Source organism: Numida meleagris, chromosome Z (genome assembly GCF_002078875.1).
Source record: "Numida meleagris isolate 19003 breed g44 Domestic line chromosome Z, NumMel1.0, whole genome shotgun sequence".
Classification (NCBI taxonomy): domain Eukaryota; kingdom Metazoa; phylum Chordata; class Aves; order Galliformes; family Numididae; genus Numida; species Numida meleagris.
In genome coordinates this window covers 71,711,854-71,730,723 of record NC_034438.1, presented here as the reverse complement: position 1 = coordinate 71,730,723, position 18,870 = coordinate 71,711,854, and the positions used below count along the sequence as shown (strand labels likewise).

The following is an 18,870-nucleotide window of genomic DNA, read 5'->3' as shown; positions in this document are numbered from 1 at the left end:
TCACCACTGCTGAAATGCACCAACCACCACCTGACTGTGCTGACATCCACTGTTTGGTCTCCATAAATGTTCATCAAGCATCGATGAATGTCAATGGATGCTACTTTTTCCTCATGGAGGAATCCAGATCCACACCTTTGCTTCATATGGACTTCCATGTCAGACGCCATTCTGTCAGACTGCCTCTCTGCTGCCATCTGTCACACGGCAACAAAATGTAATGGCATAGTGTGGGAGGGTTCAACCTCTACTGCCATACCACCAATGTCCACCTCTGACATCATGGGCAACAGAATAAAACAGGAGGCATTACTTTCAGAGCAGCTCTCGTATATCTGGTAAGCAATATTGCTGTAGGACAGCAAAAAGCTGCAATATCAGAGTGCCAGAAGGTGAAGTTTTATGTATATGGGCAAAAATATATTGATAATAGTTAAGTCATGATAGAAAAGATTGAGATAAGTTGCTCTTTATCTCTGCATTTGAGGCAACTAAGTAAGCTTACTAAGGACCAAAATCCCTATGATATAAATGTTAAAATGTCTTGTTTAAGGCTGAGGGTTCTTTGTGATGACCCTGAACTTTACAGTTCATAGCAGTATGCTATTCCTAATAATAAAATACTGATTCTGGGTGGTTAGTGCGTGAATACTGTGTTATGACACAGGCTGTGCCTGTGCTGCTGGATGGGGAGGGGGAAGCTATGTGGCTCGTGGGATAAACAAATGTACCTGTGTCTCATTGATCATACTGCGTAAGGAGCGTAGACATCTCGCAGTTCAGAGCATGCTGTATCAGCATGACTGTGCACGATGCTTCACCACTTGAATTTTTCCCTTTTTGTTTTTTTGTTTTTTTTCCTTGGAGAAAGAAGAAAATCCTTGTGGAGTCCTACAGCCTTAATTCAGGAGTATTTTTTGGAAAACAAATACTCTATGATCAGCTGTCATCTAGGCAGCATACAGGAATGTTCTCTTCCATTTTATGCATTTAGAAGAAAAGGAATGGAAAATGAGGGAGACAGAGTTTTAATACACCAAAAAAATTCAGCAGTTTATGGCCAGTTTGGGCTGTTGAGCTGCTTAATTCAATTCCATAAATATTCACAGTTGTCTGCAAATTCTAGCCAAATTGCTTATTTAAATGCACCATTACTGGACACCTCACCAGCTTCAGCACAGTGTACTTTTACTTCATTTCAAGACTTACTTAAGAAACCACTTTATTTTTCCTGGTTACTGACTGTGCTCAGAATATAACTTGACTGCTCTTTCAAAGCCGTTTATATGTTGCTCACATTGCGACAGATTAGTAGTTTATGTAGCTTTTTTCCTGCCTGTCTAGTCTATTTTATATAATACTTAACATAGTGTGCTGTTTTATGAAGTGTTGCTTGTTCATCGATTCTTAGATTTTACCCTACAAATTTGGTTACTGGATGTTTCAGACAATATGGCTCAGGATTTCTGGATACAACATATCAAGCGAAGCCTTTCTGTACTTCGGCATTTGAACTGCAGTGGAAGTAAAAATAGTTTGGATTTTGTGTTTACAACCAAATTTTAATCGGCAGATTGGTTCCACTGGGAATACTGCTGCTGTGATTCAACCCACAGCATTGCGGAGTAGGACATCAAGTCCCAACAGGGGAACAAAAACAAAAAAAAAAAGATTTTATAATATCTCTCATATTCATTTTATATACTTACAGAACTCACCAGCAGAGAGAACAGCTTCTTACTGTGCTGTGCCCTTTGCAACAAAAGGCGGTTGTCTTTATTTTCCTGTTTGTCTTCATCAAGAAGGCTGAGGACGATAATAACAACAAAGCCTTTTTCAGGGCTAACGCTAGGTAGCGTACAGATAGGGATCTTGGTTTCTTGCCAAGCTACATATCAGACTCTGAGATAACCTGGATGACTTTGTACCTTGCCCTGTGTGGCAGAGTAGCAGATGTTTGGCAAGCTGCCACCTGGAAGTGCTGGTAGCCCTGAGGGTCTGGCTGGCCACCAGACCACCAGCTGGTAAGTGAAGCCAAAGCGCCCAGCAGGCCCTGATGGTGCTGTGTTATACCTGGAGTTTAGAAACCCCGTTGTCTTCATGGCTCACCAGTCAGGGATGGCATTGGTTGGGAAGCACCCAAAATGTTGGTGTCTCGATTCTGCAGCAGCCGTCGGGATTGGTGGAAAACTTGTGCTGGAAAACCTCAGTAGTCTTTGATGGTGATCAAGCCCAGAGAAGCAAGCAGAAGAGCTGCCAGAAAAGCAGACAGGTTTTTAGCTAAGATTTTTTCAGAATTACGTTTTTCTGCAGGAAATATCAAATTTAGTGTTTTTTAATGGAATGTTGTTGTACTGGAACAATATTAGCCAGCCGTATGTAAAGACTTTCAGCCTGAGGATGAAAAAAAATAGAGAAGGGAAAAGTTGATGATACCTCCTTTTCATGTGTGTAGTTAACATACTGTTCTGGAGAAGTCTAGACTACGTCGTGAAGTTTAAACAATCATGATGTCCTCAGGAAACTCAGGTTTTGGATTTTTGGTCCTTTAGAAGGAACTTGAAATAGTATAAACAGCCTTGGGACTGGTGCTTTTTAACATCTTCATCAATGACCTAAGCATTGTGTTTGAATGCACCCTCGACAAGCTTGCTGATGACACCAAGCCAAGTGGTACAGTTGACACAATAAAAGGAAGGGATGCCATCCAGAGAGACATGGACAGGCTCAAGAAGTGGACTCATGAGAACCTTGTGAGGTTCAGCAAGGCCAAGTGCAAAGTGTTGCCCTTGGGTCAGGGCAATCCCGGATGTGTACAGACTGGGAGAAGAACTCCTTGCGAGCAGCCCTGCCAAGAAGGACTACGGAATTCTGATGGAGGAAAAGCAGGACATGAGCCGGCAGTGTGCTCCTGCAGCCCAGAAGGGCAACAGTATCCTAGGCTGCATCGAAAGAGGGGTGGCCAGCAGGGAGAACTGGGGGATTGTCCCTCTCTGCTCTGCCTCTTTGAGGCCCCATCTGGAGTGCTGCGTCCAGGCCTGGGGCCCCAAGCACAGAAAGGATGCAGAGCTGTTGGAGTGTGTCCAGAGGAGGGCCACAAAGATGATGAGAGGGCTGGAGCACCTCTGCTGTGAAGTAAGGTTGAGGGAGCTGAGGTTGTTCAGCTTGGAGAAAACAAGGCTCCAGGGAGACACTGCGGCCTTCCAGTACTTGAAGATAGCTTATAAATAGGAGCGAGACCCACTTTTGAACGAACAGATAGTGACAGGACAAGAGGGAGTGGCTTTAAACTTAAAGAGGTGAGATTTAGGTTAGAAGTTGGGCGGAAGTTCTTTACTTAAAGGATGGTTTGGCACTGGCACAGCTGCCCGGAGAAGCTGTGGATGACCCATCCCAGGAGGCGTTCAAGGCCAGGTTGGATGGGGCTTGGGCAGCTTGAGCTGGTGGGTGGCAACCAGCCCATTGCAGGGGGGTTGGAGATCAATGATCTTTAAGATCCCTTCCAACCCAAGCCATTCTGCGATTCCATGAAAAGACTTCACAGTTCACTTAAGAATTTTTTGAAAAGGTGAAGAATTAGATGAGGATATGCATAATTCTTAGCCTCTTCACCATTTGATCCTGATTTGTCCTGTGGAAGATGTTAGAAATGGTTTGCAATGTGATGTGCCACCAAGAACATTTTGCCTGTATTCGGTAGTTGAAATCTGAAACATTTTTCATGCTTAGACTTTTATTCCTGAATTAGTTCGGGTACTCCAGAAGCTCCTAGTTCAAAATAGCTTTTTTTTATTAAGTACTATTTCCTATTTATAACTTAACATGAATTAATTATTTGTATTTTAATTACTAGCATACCAGAGAAAGGCAGTTAGTGCTGTGTCTGTGTATGCTGTAAAGCCTGAGGAGACCTACTTACAATCTAAACAAGATCCCTGTGTATATCCTTGACTGATTCTTCGCAGTGATTACCTTGAGCACAACTGTTATCTTTGTGCAATGTAAATTAAAAGGTATATCCCAAAGTGCATCAACAGTTAACAAATAAAAAACAATTGGATTGCCACTCTCATGAGATTATCTCCCTCTTTCTCCTCCCATCTGTTTAAGACTGATATTTCTGTTTGGAAATGTCAGATCCCAAAGTGGATGTTTTGAAAAGTGAATGCTGCAAAGTTATAAAGCAGGTTTATCTTGAAAAAAGGAAAGATAGCCTGGCAGGAGGAACAAGTAGCAGGAAGCCAGAGAGCAGAGGCCCGATTCCTGTCCTGCGTCATTCTTTTTGCGTGCCCCTATGCAAGTCCCTTAACCTTTAGTCCTGAGAAAGTGCTGGGCTCTAATACAATGTAGTTCATTGTCCTATGAGTTGCAGTTGAGGTGACTGTATAAACGCCCACATCAGGTGATTAACAGTACAGTAGATTTGGACTTAGAATGAATAATGTTATTGAAAAGTCCACTAGGTAAAAGTAAAAAAATAAATCATCATGTTGTAAAACATTCGCCAACAACTGCAAGCAGTGTACAGTACAGAATAAAATATTCTTACCATTTCAGGATGCGAAGAGACTTTTTTGGACCTCTAGATTCTTGTCACGTGCTGGTACAGCTATTACCTTTTGTATCAGATCTGCAGTGTACATTTTACACATACTGCTGTTTTGCTTTTCTTATTCTCAGCATAAATGTCCTCATAAGTTGTATATAATCTAGGTATTGCTCTTAATGGTTCCTTATTGTGTTAGCTTGTCTTGGCCCGAGGAACACTGCTTCTATCAAAATACTTCTAAAAGCACGCTTTGCTGTTAAAAATAATTTGGCAAGGCTTGAACCTAAGCTGTCTCTTCCATAAGCTGCTTAGTTTGAATTTGCCTTGTGCCTTTTATTTCATTCTTCTTAGCGCTCACCCTCCTTCGTGTGTGAGTTTACTACATGCTCCATGGTTCTTTGCACAAACATGCATCCAACAAGGAATTAGAAGCAAGCTTTGTCATATGGTTTGTTGTACTTTCTTCTAAACCAAAGAAGAAATTACAACATGCCAGGTTTTTTTTTTTTTTAGAAGCTTGCTTGTTAGAAATCAGAATGTGCCGCAGTCAAGTCCTCAGTTTGTGAAGTGATTTTTGAGGAATGGCAAACTTCTCTTACTATTTAAGCAAATTTTTGTTAAAAAGAATCAAACTTGTTTTCAATCAAGTGCAGAATGTTTAGTTATATACAGTCAGTGAAGTGTGAAAGGATATTTCTTCTACAAAATCTCCTAAATTAGGCAATACAGTTTAAATGTTCTTCAGATATCTGTTTTCAGAATGAAGACACTGGAACTAAACCAAAATTAGTTTCTGTTGTTTCTCTGAAACAACACTGCATTTAAAGAAAATGAGAAAACAAGACTGCATTTAAAGAAAATAATTGAATAAAAAAGGCTTTTGGTTTTTTTTTATAAACAACCAATATGCAGTAAGAGATGAGATATTATAGAAACAGATATGAAGCCTGCAGATTTCTCGTTTCGACAAAAACTGACTGAGGATATTTTCTTTCTGTTGTATGGAAATCAGTCCTATGATGGCAGCAAAATTAAATATTCTCCCCGTGCTCACTTAGCTACAGATTGGCCCTTCTGGGACTTTGTTCAAGTACGGGAATAAAACCAAACTCCTTCTCAGAGTTTTGAAGACTTCTTTTCCTTTGTGTCCCAAAGAATGAAAAGAAAAAGTAAAGCATGGATCAACAAACACATATTTCAGTTACTTTACAAAACAATACAGATTGTAAGGAATGAATCATCTGAAGATTTTTCGCTTCTTAAAAGCTTAATGAAAGAGCTAATTCACTGGAGTAACCTGCTGTGTCTGTTTCACAGTGACAATATAGAATATTCCCTGAAGCTATTACTGACATCATTGTGTCTAACATGGTTTAGGATGCTTGATGGAAAATGAGGTCTAGAAGAGATCTGTGCAGTAATCCAAGGGATGCAGCACTAAACCGAGAGTCTGGGCAGAGTTAATTTTTATCTTACGAACTATGAAACATACGAATGCAAAGTTAACGAATGAAAAGGGTCACAGGCTGATGCACTATTCACAGCAGTACAAAGCTGCTTCTAAGATTTCGTAGGTTTGATGAAGTTAAGGAACATATTGCTATTAATGATAAACTGGATTTACAACTGAAAGCTTTCTGAAGCATTGGGACATATTAACAACAACAGTGCCAACAGTAGGCAGAGAGCAAGATACATAGGACAGCATTTGGTTCTTAAGCCTTTAGTGTCACAATTAGAAGACCCATGGGAGGTTTTTGGTATAAGCTGGCCTCAGCTGCCAATGTATAACAGATTTATGGCCTATTTTTAATATGTATTGTATTTAGCGTGCATTAAGAAACTCAGAGTCTCTTATAGTTCTGAAAGTTGCTCTGTTTTAATATGTCCAGTGATAACTTGCTCAAAGGTGGCTTCTGATTTTGGGTGCATCATTCTTCAGATAACAATTAAGATTCTAGAACTAAGTGATTTCTTAGGCTACTGATTAATTTATTTTTTTTTACATTGCTAAGTCATACAGTTCCTTCATTACTCCTGTGATCTTCATTATTAAATTGGTTATGATTTTTGGACCCATTACTTTGATTAGAAGCCTCTTCCAGGCTTTGCTGTCATAATATTCAGGACCTTTGTTTGAATCTGAGCTGAGTGTTTGGCTAATTCTCATCCATTTGTTTTAGTTCCAGTGTTCTTTTAGCCTCACAGCTTTATGTCTTTTTGGTGTCTAAACTGCCGGTGTATTTATGTTCTTTAAGTAACTTCAGTGTGAAAGAATGTCGAGGGCTGATGTAAACAATCTACAAGCACCGAAATCACTAATTGGGTTTGATTTATCCTTGTTTTTGTGTCTGTTACTCTTCTGTACGCTTGTGGGTGTGCACAGAATGCAAGGTTGGGTGATGGAGTGCTCAGTGCTCCTTAGGATACGTATTCCCTTTCTTTTTCTAGATGCATTGCACAGCTTCATGCTTGAGGATATGGAAGAGTAAATACAGTATTTCTCAGCTCTATGGGCACGAGATTTACAAAGATTACGAGCGCTGGATTTTCTAAACATTTGAAGCAGTAGAATTCTGAACAGATACTTGACGCAGTGGTAAAATTACTTCGCTTTTGAGAGAATACTACATTTTCCAACTAAGATGATGTCCATGTCATCAACAGAGATTGCTGTTTGTTCAGTTCCTTTTGTTTGGATGAATCTCCGAACAAATGTATTATGCATGAGCTCTGCAGACGCGCTACGAAATCATAAAGTGTCCAAATGTTGAGCTGTTCTTTCTAGCACAAGTGCCAGTAAATGTGTGGAGTTGCCAAGTAGTAAACGACTTCTGTACATGAGGATTAAAGCAATATGTGCAGTCAGCAGGTTTCTTTCTTCGTTACTGCAAAGAGAAAATGAAACAAACAAACAAACAAACAAAAAAGCAACCAAAGCTGCCAGCGAAGAAAAGTTTAAGAACAGAGATGGTCTGTGCAATCTGTATTGAGGACTGTGACATAGCTGAGATGTGACAAGATCTTCAGCTGGGGCAGCGCTAAATTCAACCCTGTTGAGTTTTATAAGCCTAACAAGCATGAGCCAGGGTTAATTTAGGGAACTGGTACTGCTAATGTAAACAAGTGTGTAAGTATAGACACTGTTTCTGAAAATGCTATGGCAGTTGCTTGGGGAAGGAAGATAACTTTCAGCATCTTCAAGTGTTTTCCTATATGTAGTATATATGTCTTGTAGACTTTATTTCTCTTTTTTGTCTTTTTCTGCTCTTTCCACACACAGTATGCTTCCCTGCAGAACACCAGACCTAAATATTGAATATTATTTCATGACTCAAGATTAATAAAAGCTCTCATAAGAGCAAATTATGTTTGTAGTTCCTGTCATTCATATCTTTGTTTTTTCATACCAGGAGAATAATGATCATGACTATTATTTATTTACATAAAGGAGCATTAGACATATGTCAGATATATTCCTTTATTTACGAGGTTTGTTGTTAGTTGGAGTGATGTCAGTTGGAGTGATGTTAATAAAATTGCAGACTGAAAACACGGAATTCTATTGAAGTCTATGAAAACGTCTTTTTTCCGAATTAGTTCGATACTTTTACTAACTTTAATACTGCATATAATATTGCTTGTGATAGAGAAAAAGATAAAACTCTCGAAAGTAAATGAATCTGTATTTAAACAGTTAACACATTTGGGTGATGAAAAATTATTCTTTGCTTTAGCTTACTGTAAACTCCAGCTAAAACTGAGAAATTTAAAAACACTACTTAGCTGTGCTTAGATAAAATTTCAGGTGCTCAGGTCCTGTTTAAATTGAAGAAAAAATAACAAAAATTCAGTAATTTTTCCTGATGAGGTTAAAGAGGGTAAGGCCATTTGAAGGACATTAAGTCTCTATGTGCTGGAAACTTTATTTTGAATAAATAAGGATATCCTCTCTGAATTCAGAGAAGTTGCTTTGTTGTAGAAACAATTTTCTCTAGTTTTGGTAGAGGGAAGAAAACCAGTACATAGCGTGATCATTTCTGTCTAGGTGGCAGTACATCCTATCCTTTGTAACAATTAGACAAAACTAAGCAATTATGAGAATGTAACATCTGCATTTTACGCAACCATTCAGCATTCTTCAGGCATGGCAGAAGTTTACTTTTATTACCTATTTTACACTGAATGGTAACAAATACTATAAATTAATTAGTCAGCTGAACCGCTTTGAATTGCGCAGATCTAACCAGTAGCACGTACATAGAAGTCAGCTGTTCAACATGTTCTCTTATGCAGTTGACTACTATTGCATTGCAAGTCATTACCAGATTTGACTGGATTGAAACTGCTTTTAGATCAATCTCATATGATGTCACCTACAGACATACAGACCTTTGAAGTGTATATAGACATGTTTAGGCAGAATCTTTCTCTGGGGCAGGCTTCAGGGAGGTTTCTACATTACGCAATTAGACCACATATTTATGAAATAAGAGATTAAACAGATGCATTGAAGTGATAACCTTGCACAGGGGTTTGGCACAAGGAAGGAAGAACATTTTACTTTATGGAAAAGGTGAAGGCATTTTGCAGAAAGGAGAAGAAGAAATTGCATCATTTTTGCAGTCTGACTGTGATGTTCAGTAGTTAGTACCGCTGCTATTTAAATGTATTATTTTTACTATTAGTGGTTAGTAATACATCTATTAACAGTTGATTGATACATTATTGTTCATTATTTGGTAGAAAAATGAGCTGTTTTCATTCTGTCTTACGTTCATAAAGCGATGTGATGGTATGTACATACTCTGAAGAAATGAATCGATTACTGTATTGTGTAGTTATGTTTAATCAGTGTTCTGAAATCTCAATTGAGACAACACCTTTTTATTAAAAAAAAAGTTTTTCAGCTTTGGGAATGAAAATGCAAAAGTGAACGCGTTGGAAAAAAGAAAAGAAGAAAATGATGGATGAATGCAGGATGGCAAGCAGGAAATCTGTTCCTTTCATACCAACATATTTTACAACATGTAAACATACAAATATAGTTCATTATTTTTTCAGAATCAGCATTTGATTCTTAATTATATATTGATGACAACTGAAAGGCAGAAACTCATACTTTTAAAAAATTTGATTCCATTCCATGTCATACTTGAATCTATGGTTTGAGTTAAGCATCTTCCTTCTAGAAGAAAGTAGAAGAGCCCCAAATCATGGTGTGTACATGTAAAGAGAAAACGTTTTTCTTCAGTGATAAAGAGAAGCTGGAGTTAGAGTGGAGAAAAACTGACCTTATGGACAAGATGACTTCGTAGTTCAAGCAAATCCATTATTACTGTGTTACAAAACGTGTTTTTCTGAAGTGGAGTGGATAAAAAGTGGTATAACCTTTAAACAGAAACTTAGATAGGACATAGATAGGAATACGACCATCATTGAGTCGTACTAACTTTTTAAAGGAAGCTGATCTGTCAGGATTATTCTTTCAGTCAGAACTGGAGTGTTCATACATTCATATAAGATGTAATAGTCCTTTGGAAAGATTTGCCAAATAATATGAATGCAAAAATTTTATGTGAATTTAAGGAAGGAAGGGATGAACTTGCGAAAAGAAGCCCACTGATGGTTACTAAATAGATAAATCCACACGAGGCTCAAGAAACCCAGCCAGAGTCTAAGACAGTGACTGATGGAAATGCACACAAGGAAGAAACGCAGAAAAGAATTTTTTCTAAAGAGTTTTGGTTTCAGTATACAATGATCTGCAAGTTAATTTCACCTCTTTCCTTTTATTCAAGTTAGAGGAACACCGTCTACACAGAATATATTCTTCTGCCACAGCCCTTCATTTTTTATTTTCATAAGACACATCTGAATGGATGTGGATGTGAAGTGGGAACACTGGGGTCTGGAAAGCTAATATTTTAAAGGAAACTTTAAAATACATTCATTTCCTCTTTCTTGTTCCATATCTTTGTTCCATAATTACTGGTGTTTCATCCATTGCATGATTTGCTTTGAATTAGGTTTTGCAGTAGACGTAAACTGGGCCAGTTGAGTCTATTACTTTAATCCTAAACAAAAGTTATCATTACAAGTTGGTATTTACAACAGGTTTGTTTTATCAGTAATACAGACACGCATGTACAGATTCTTTCTGTAACACATTTAGACTAAAATAATAGTAATAATTGATAATTTCTGAAAACCAGCAAAGTTTTCTAGAGCATCTAGATACTTTCAAGTTTGATGAGAAATGTTTAAGTGTTTTAAGGGGAATTTGATTGTGGCTTTGCAGTCTCCTTGGGTTAGGAGTGGAGTCTAGGATTAAATATGCATGTGCTTTCCAGATCCTTTGATTTTGTGGAATGACTTCCTTCTCCAAGGTTGTCTCTCTGAGTTCCATGGCAATAATAGAGATTCCTGGGGGATGCTCTAGTTCTCTAACGTCATGTAAAGTCCTCTATAACACAGGAAATTGCATTTTATGTCCCTAATTTCCCCAGTCATCTTTTCCCATTTAATTTATTCTTCTGGCTTCTGTCACTTCTCCTTGGGTAAAAACAAATGCAGGTAACTGTTTTTAAAATAACACCACTTATTTGCATTCTCATGTCTTCATAAAATATGTGCATTGCTGTTGCCATGAAAGTAGTTTGGGACAAAAGGTTTGCATGTTGAGAAAATTCATATTGTCAGTCATCTAGCTGTACAGACACGTGACCTGCTCACGTTGAGACTAGCATTCTGATTCCATGCTAATAACCTAATTGTTATTAATCTATGCTGCTTGTTTCTGACCTGTTTTGTTTAGAATGTGCATTGGTTTTAGTGTGCATGACATTTAAGGGTTATGGATTAAAAAATTAATTTTTCTAAAATAAAAAATACCTCATACATTTTTAATAGGGGTTGCAAAAGAGCTGCTCTGTATTTTCTCTCCAGCAAGATGGTGCAGTATTGAATTAAGTGTTAGTACATCTGTGGCTGTGTAAGATTTAATATGCTCAGCAAAGATACTGTCTTTTGAAATGGAGAGCTGGGTTTCCTTAAAATTATTTGTAAATTAATTGGGTTTTTTGAAAAATGAATGATATTTTAGAATGAGATTTCAGAATTCTAATTCTTTGATAGAAATATTTTTATATTGTACAAACTCAGGTTTTTTTTCGGAGGTATATATAAAGAGACTGAAGAAAACAGTACTTTGTGATTTGTACATTTTCTTTTGGGATGAGAATATTGGTAGTGTAGAAATTCATATCTTCTGTTACATAAAAAGTATCATACCTGGGCTCAAAAATAAATTCAAATGTTCAAGCTGCTACTCCTCTATTTGGACCAGTACTGTTCAAATGCCACAGACGATGGGGTTGAGTGCACCCCAGGAAGTTTGCAGACAACACCAAGCTGAGTAATGCTGTTGACACAACAGAAGGAAGGGATGCCATCCAAAGGGACCAGGACTAGCTTGAGAAGTGGGCCTGTGAGAATCTAATGAGATTCAACAAGTCCAAGTGCAAGGTGTTGCATTTGGGTTGTAGCATTCCCAGATGTATGTACAGACTGGTGGATGGATGGATGGATGGATGGATGGATGGATGGATGGATGGATGGATGGATGGATGGATGGATGGATGGAGAGCAGCCCTATAGAGTAGGGCTTGGGGTTCTGGTGGGCAAAAACCTGAATATGAGCTGTTGATGTCTTCTTGCAGCCCAAAAGGCCAGCTGTGGCCTAGGCTGTACCAAAAGAAACATGAACAGCCGATCAAGGGAGGTAATTCTCCCCTGTCAGTTCTGTCCTTGTGACACCCTACCTAGAGTACTGCATCCTGGCCTGGAGCCCCCAGCACAGGAAGGTTGCGGAGCTGTTGGAGTGGGTCTGGAGGAGGGCCACGGAGATGACTGGGGGCTGGAGCACCTCCACTGTGAAGATGGGTTGAGGGAGTTGGCTGGAGATGAGGAGGTTCTCAGGAGATCTTATTGCAGCCTTTCAGCATGTGAAGGAGGCCAACAGGAAAGATGGAGAGGGACTCTTCATCAGAGAATGTAGTGACAGGACAAGGACAGTTTTTAAGATTATAAAGGGAAATCTAGATTACATGTTAGGAGGAAATTCTTTTCTCAGAGGGTTGTGAAAGAGTGGAACAGATTGCCCAGACAAGCTGTGGGTGGGTGGATGGGTGGAAATTGGGTGGAAATTTGAGCAACCTGGTCTAGACAAAGGTGTCCCTGCTTACACCAGCGGGGCTGCAAGGCGGTTGGAACTAGATGGTCTTCAGTGGCTCTTCCAAGCCAAGCCATTCTATAGTTCTAATTAAAAAGAACATAATTTGCAGTTTTGAAATTAGATATGAGGCAAATTATAGCTCTTGTAATCTCCTGAGCTTTTTCAGAAATGGCACTTTTAAAACTTCAGCTTTTGATATTGAGAATCAAGAGGAAAATTGTCAGCAGAATGCAAGGGATTTAGTCTTTCAGGGGAAAGAAGGACTGAACATAGGAACCACAGTTAGTTAAACAGCAGACTTCATAGCCAGTCAAATGTCATGCCATGCTGCTGGTGGTGCACAAACTTGTGGACAATTTTAGTACATAATAAGTAAATGCTCAGAGATTTGGGGAAGTTTGAGTATATATATATTTTTCATAGACTCTTCTTTTAATGTACTGTTGTAGCTCTTTTAATCCCCATTCTTTGCCATGCCCACAGTCTTCAAGATCACAAACTCAACCAGGGCACGGTCACTACAGCCCAGTCTACGTCCAGTCTTCTTTAATAATCTCCTCTGCATTGGTGGGCACTAGGTCCAGTAATGCTTCACCTCTGGCTGGTCTGCCCAATGCCTGCACCAGGAAGTTATTCTTGATCGAAACCAGGAGTCTCCTGGATTGCTTGCAGTTCACTGTATTGTTTTCCCACCTGATGACCGGCTAGTTGAAATCCCCCATCAGGATGAGACCCTGCAAGCACAACAGCTTTTGTAGACAAAACAAGAAGGCTCCTTGCCTGATCAACAGATGGGATACAACTCATCAGGAGGGGAAAGAATATACTAGGCAGCAAGTTGTCTGGGTAGTAGTCTGCGACTACCAGATGTCTTTTATTGGTCTGGTCCCTAATTTTAGTTTACAAGGTCTCAGCCTGTTTGTGACTGTTTCTCATAGGCAGCTCTTCACAGTCTATCTACTTATCAACATAGAGGGCAACTCTCCTTCCTCTCCTACCTTGTCTATCCCTTCTAAGAAGCTTGTAGCCTTCAATCAAAGTCTTCCAGTTGTACAGTTCATCCCAGCGCATTTCTGTGGTAGCAGTTAGGTCATAGTTTCCTAATTACACCATGATTTCACCTGCTTATTTCTCATGCTGCATGCATTGGTGAAAGTGGCGTTTCAGCTGGTCTGTCCATTGCATTACCTTCTGGGAGGAGTCCTTCCAAAATCTTCTGGGACAAATCTGAGGTTTTCCCCCGCTGCTTCCTGAAGTGACGGTGTTCCCTGGCTATTCTCTATCGCTTAGCAGTACATCTCCTAACCCCATGAAATCTAGTTTAAAGCTCTGATAATGAGCCCAGACAACATGCTGCCTAGTATATTCTTTCCCCTCCTGATGAGTTGTATCCCATCTGTTGTCAAAATTCTTGTTTTATCAAAGATGCGTCCTAGGTCATGGAATCCAAAACCCTGGGCATGCCACCATCCACACAGCCATTCCTTGAACTGGTCCTTTCTCCTCCTGCCCAGAACCCAGTCTCCAGCCAGGAGGATCAAAGAGAACACTACCTGCACTCCTTATCCCTTCAACAAATTCCTAAGGGACACAAAGGGTTTTTTTTTTATATATTTTTTAATTTCCTATTTGCAGTCTTGTGTGACCCAGCTTGAAAGACCAGCAGTGGATAGTAATAATTTGGTTTTATCATAGCTGGTGTTCTCTTCCTTATGTCATGGATGGAGGTCCCTGGCAGGTAGCAAACTTCTTTGACTGACAATGTGTTCAGTTTTTTTTTTTTTTTTCCTAGATGCTGTGGGTTTTGGGTTACAGCTGCCAGTGTAATACTTTAGAAACATTGGGACAGACCATTATTGAAACTCAGGTACCACCAACTTGAGAATTACAGGGTTTATGGCCAGACTGTCTTTTCTTCTTGTCTCCTAGATGATAGAGTGACAGCAGGGCTGATCAGCAGCCACTGCTGCAGTCTTTTGATCCTGATATCTTTCTTTTTCAAGGTCTGTATTGACATTTGGATAGATTTGTGTTAACAAATTGCTTTCTTTGTAATCCCCAGTCACGGTTGATCCCCATGCATTTCATAGTCTGTAAGACCATGGCATGCTTAAACCACTGTGGTCAGTAAAGGATTGAAAGGGTTTATGGCAAAGCAATATTTTGTTCTAAAATTACTGCTGTATATTGTATTGTCAACTGCAGTCAGTCAGTTGGAAAGAGTTTAAGAGCTGTTTGTAGTCAGCAACCAAGAAGCACTCAGAAAATTCAGGATTCTGGGATTTTATGAAGCAATCAGTGTAAATTGTCTTTCATTAATTTCCTTAGGTGGTATGGATGATCATAATCTTAATTGCAGTTTAAGCATAATTTTATTTCTCATTCTGTGAGTTTTGAATATGCACCTCTGTCAGCGTTTAATTTGTCTTGTTTTGTGAAAACATATTGCTTGTAAAATGCAGTAGAATTATACAGGAAAGTGAGAATACTAAGGAGATGATGCCATGCTGCCATTTAACAGAAGTGTAGAAAATACATTACTTTCTAATGATGTTTATTATTACCATCAGAATAATGGTCTGTGAGTCTCCTTTTGGTATGGCTTCAGTGTATTGAATGATTTTTCAGGGAGCTTTTGGGTAAGAGCTTTCAGCATGGTGATTTATAGATTCATTTTGATACTGACCTTCACCTCTTCAGCTTCTTGTTTTGTTTCAGTCTCTTTGTACCACCAAATACTTGTTTGCAAATAATGTTTTTAACTCATCTGTAAAGAATTTATTGTCAGTATCTGAAAAAGAAATTAAGTTTAATGGCATGCTTTCAAAGTTTAGTTTATGCCATGGCATCCAGGCAGAAAAATGATAATTTTGGCTACGTGATTGCAATTCTGTCATATTATATAGAATATATGCAACTAATACAGTATTTATGCAATCTTTTTACTTATATACTGACTAGTAGCAGCGTTCTTTTTCACCAGCAGCTTTTGACTCTTTCTCTGTTCAGTCCTGTCTTGCCATTTATGGATGTTTTGTGCTCTTTGAAATACTTTTTGCATTGTTTAAAAATCATTAATCTGAAGTTCAGCTGCAGCACTTCTAAGCTGTTGGTGTAGGCAAGGAAGATGTCAGTGAATTCTTTGACTCTCTAGTTTGGCAATTAATTCAACAACCTTGTCACTTGTGAATTACACTGTCCTCCTACCAAGTCATATAGATAATCTTGTTGGCTACTATTGCTACTGGTGAACCACCAGTCTGTTAAAATTACCTGTGCATCCAATTACATGTCTTTTATCAGTAAAAAACAGTGGATATCTAAAATACGTGATTACCATCTTCTAGAGATTGTAGATCTTTGGATCCAGCCTCTCCAAAAGATATTCAGAGAAACTCAGTCATGGATTGATTGAAATTTTATTCCTCACCATCTTCAGCTAAGGGATAGTGCTTATTTATTACCCAGAGTCACTCTGTGTGAGGTGAGCTCTATAAGGAGATAAGATCCATTATCTTTAACAAGATAAAACTAAAATGACCTGTTGTAGGGGTAAAATTTAGTGCCAATACTGTCACAAATAGAACTGCAATAAGATTCCCCACCGTTTAAATAAATCACATTCCTCTGTTATCTCTTCCATGTTGTGCAGGTGATGTTGAATTCCCTCCAGACTGTAAACATGCCTAATAGTAGGGGTGTGCAGAACTGGGCCCACTTCTCAGATGAAAACTCAAGAATGCCAGACAGAGGAACATCATTTTCCACTGCATGATGTTCATGCTAATTCAGCTCTCTGTGCAAGTAGATTTACAAGGGCTGCTCTGAAAGTAATGTCTCCTTTTTTATTACGTTGGCCCATGACATCAGAGGTGGATGTTGGTGGTACGGCAGTAGAGGATGAACCTTCCCACCAACATCCCATTACATTGTGTTGCCGTGTGACAGATGGCAGCAGAGGAGCAGTCTGACAAGATGGCATCTGACACGGTCGTTGTATAATGACTTGCAGATTTTCCACTCTAATTTGTTTGCTTTAGCATTTCAAACTGTCAACGCGGAAAATTTGAACAATTCCTAGAGAAACACGTAAGTTCAAATGGAATATCACACTTTGTATGTTTACCCAAGTTCTTACTGATAAGGAGATGCAACTTGCTTAGTAGTTGCTCCATCTTAAAATATCAGGCCATGTTCTAGCATTTTATATTTTAATATCTCCGTAGACTTCGGTTTTAGCAAAACCAGTGTCGCTAAAACTTAAGTACAGCATTCATCAGTTTGAGAGCTGGATTACCAGCTGTTAATTTAACTGTTGGAACCGTGTTTTTCTTAAAGAACCAGCCATCCCACGCTGCCTTTGCGTGACAGCCAGGCTAGTTTATCTGCTCATTTGTAAGATAAACAAACCAGTCCAAATAGAAGTGATTTCCCTGTGCAGTGATGTGTTAATCCTTTAAAAATAATGATTCCAAGCATATTAGACTATTTGTTCTCATTAAAGCAAGTGGTGTACAAGTTAGCTAATTCATTCCTTGGCATAGGGTATAGATTCTTCTGTGTTCAGCAGTCACTTTTCCTGTTCTTGGAAACTCATGGCATCTCCAGTTAAGCAGTGTGTGTCTCGATCATCAGACCATACAATCTCTAAGCAATTGCTCAAAGGAGGAGGTAAATTTTTCTCCTTCAGGATAAATTTTGCTTGCAAGTGAAGGGCAAGCCACATGATCTGATCTTTGTGTAGAGTCCCGATATCTGCAACTTCACTGGCAGAGCAGCAAAGAGAGGTCGTATGAGTATTTCAAAGCTTTGCAGTCTCAGCCATGTGACTCAAGAAGATGCTGTAATTGTAAAGAATCTAGTCTGCCCTACCTGTGATGCTGTTGACCAGCAGAGGGATATGAAGGTACGCAACTGGCAGAAATGCAAGTGCCATATGGGAGATGCTTCCTTTTGGAAGTATTCGTGGGTATAGATGATCTAATAAATCATGGAACATTTTTTCTCTCTTGCCATCTCCTCCCCAGCAGATAATGTATCAGTTGTATGCATTACTCTAGTTCATCTGAATTTTCTGTGTGCAACCTGTGTGATATAGTTGCTTTTAGATGATAAGCTGTTGATACCTGACTGACAAAAATAAGGGATCACTTACCTTGAAAATGACTTTTTAGTGTGTTGTACTAAGTGAAGAGGAAGAATTTTAGCTTTTCAATATCCGTTTTGTCTCTTGATGTATGCCTGGAGTGAACTTGACCTAGTTCAGTCTCTCTTACTTTCCCACTTTTCTTAGGAAAAAAGTGCAAAAAAATAGACATTTGCTTTAGAGAACAGAGTCTATGAATCATGAAGATGAAAGACAAAGCAGTTTACTGTGCATATATACCCATACCCTGAAGAACTATAACAACCCAGAATAATGGAAGACTTACAGTGGGGTTGAGATAGCAAGATTTTCCCTGTCATTGTTGGAGATTTTCTTCTGTTGCATAAATAAAAGCCAGACTTGACACTTGCCATTTAGCCAGTGGGGAAGAAGCTGTTCCCTGGTGGTACTCTTCACCATCATATTCTTTTTTGTTCATCTAAGCTAAACTTCCTAATATGTGTAAAAACTGTTCTTATACATATAAGACTGTATGTGTTGTTATTTCACAATTGAAATTCATTTTCCTTTTGCCTATCATATTTGCATAGAATGCTTGTTCCTTTTTCCCTTTACTAGCACCTTCCTTACGCCTTGAAAAGAAATGCAGCTTTTTTAGGCTTAATATTAAAGACAGTATTAAAAACAAGCTGTGTCAGTATTAACTGACATCATTTTAATCTGTCAGAATATTTTAGCACAAGCACTATAGTTTTCGCTGTAAAATAAAGTCCTATGTTAAGAAGACGTTTATATTAAAAACCATCTCTTAACAAAAAGGAGAAACTTTATGTTAAATATTTTTCCATAGGAACATGTATTTCAAGGACAAACATTTTACACCATTTCCCTCGTTTTTGTATTTTTCTTTTAAATTCAAAACCTTTTGTAGTCAGCAAATATACTCATAGTATTTTCCCCTTTTTAAAAGGACAGATA

At 38.7% G+C, this 18,870-nt stretch overlaps 1 protein-coding gene across 4 annotated transcripts in view; it reads left to right on the top strand.

Moving 5' to 3' along the window:
* The window catches only part of COMMD10 (COMM domain containing 10), a 123,221-nt gene that overhangs the window by 72,383 nt on the left and 31,968 nt on the right, over window positions 1-18,870 (top strand). Inside the window, exon 6 of one of the 4 annotated variants that reach the window (XM_021380114.1) lies at window positions 7,001-8,254. The exons of the other annotated variants lie outside the window; for them this stretch is intronic. Coding sequence (XP_021235789.1) covers window positions 7,001-7,105 — 105 coding nt within the window. The 3' untranslated portion in view covers window positions 7,106-8,254. Of the gene's footprint in view, window positions 1-7,000; window positions 8,255-18,870 lie in introns of those variants that run through there. 4 annotated transcript variants of the gene reach the window in all.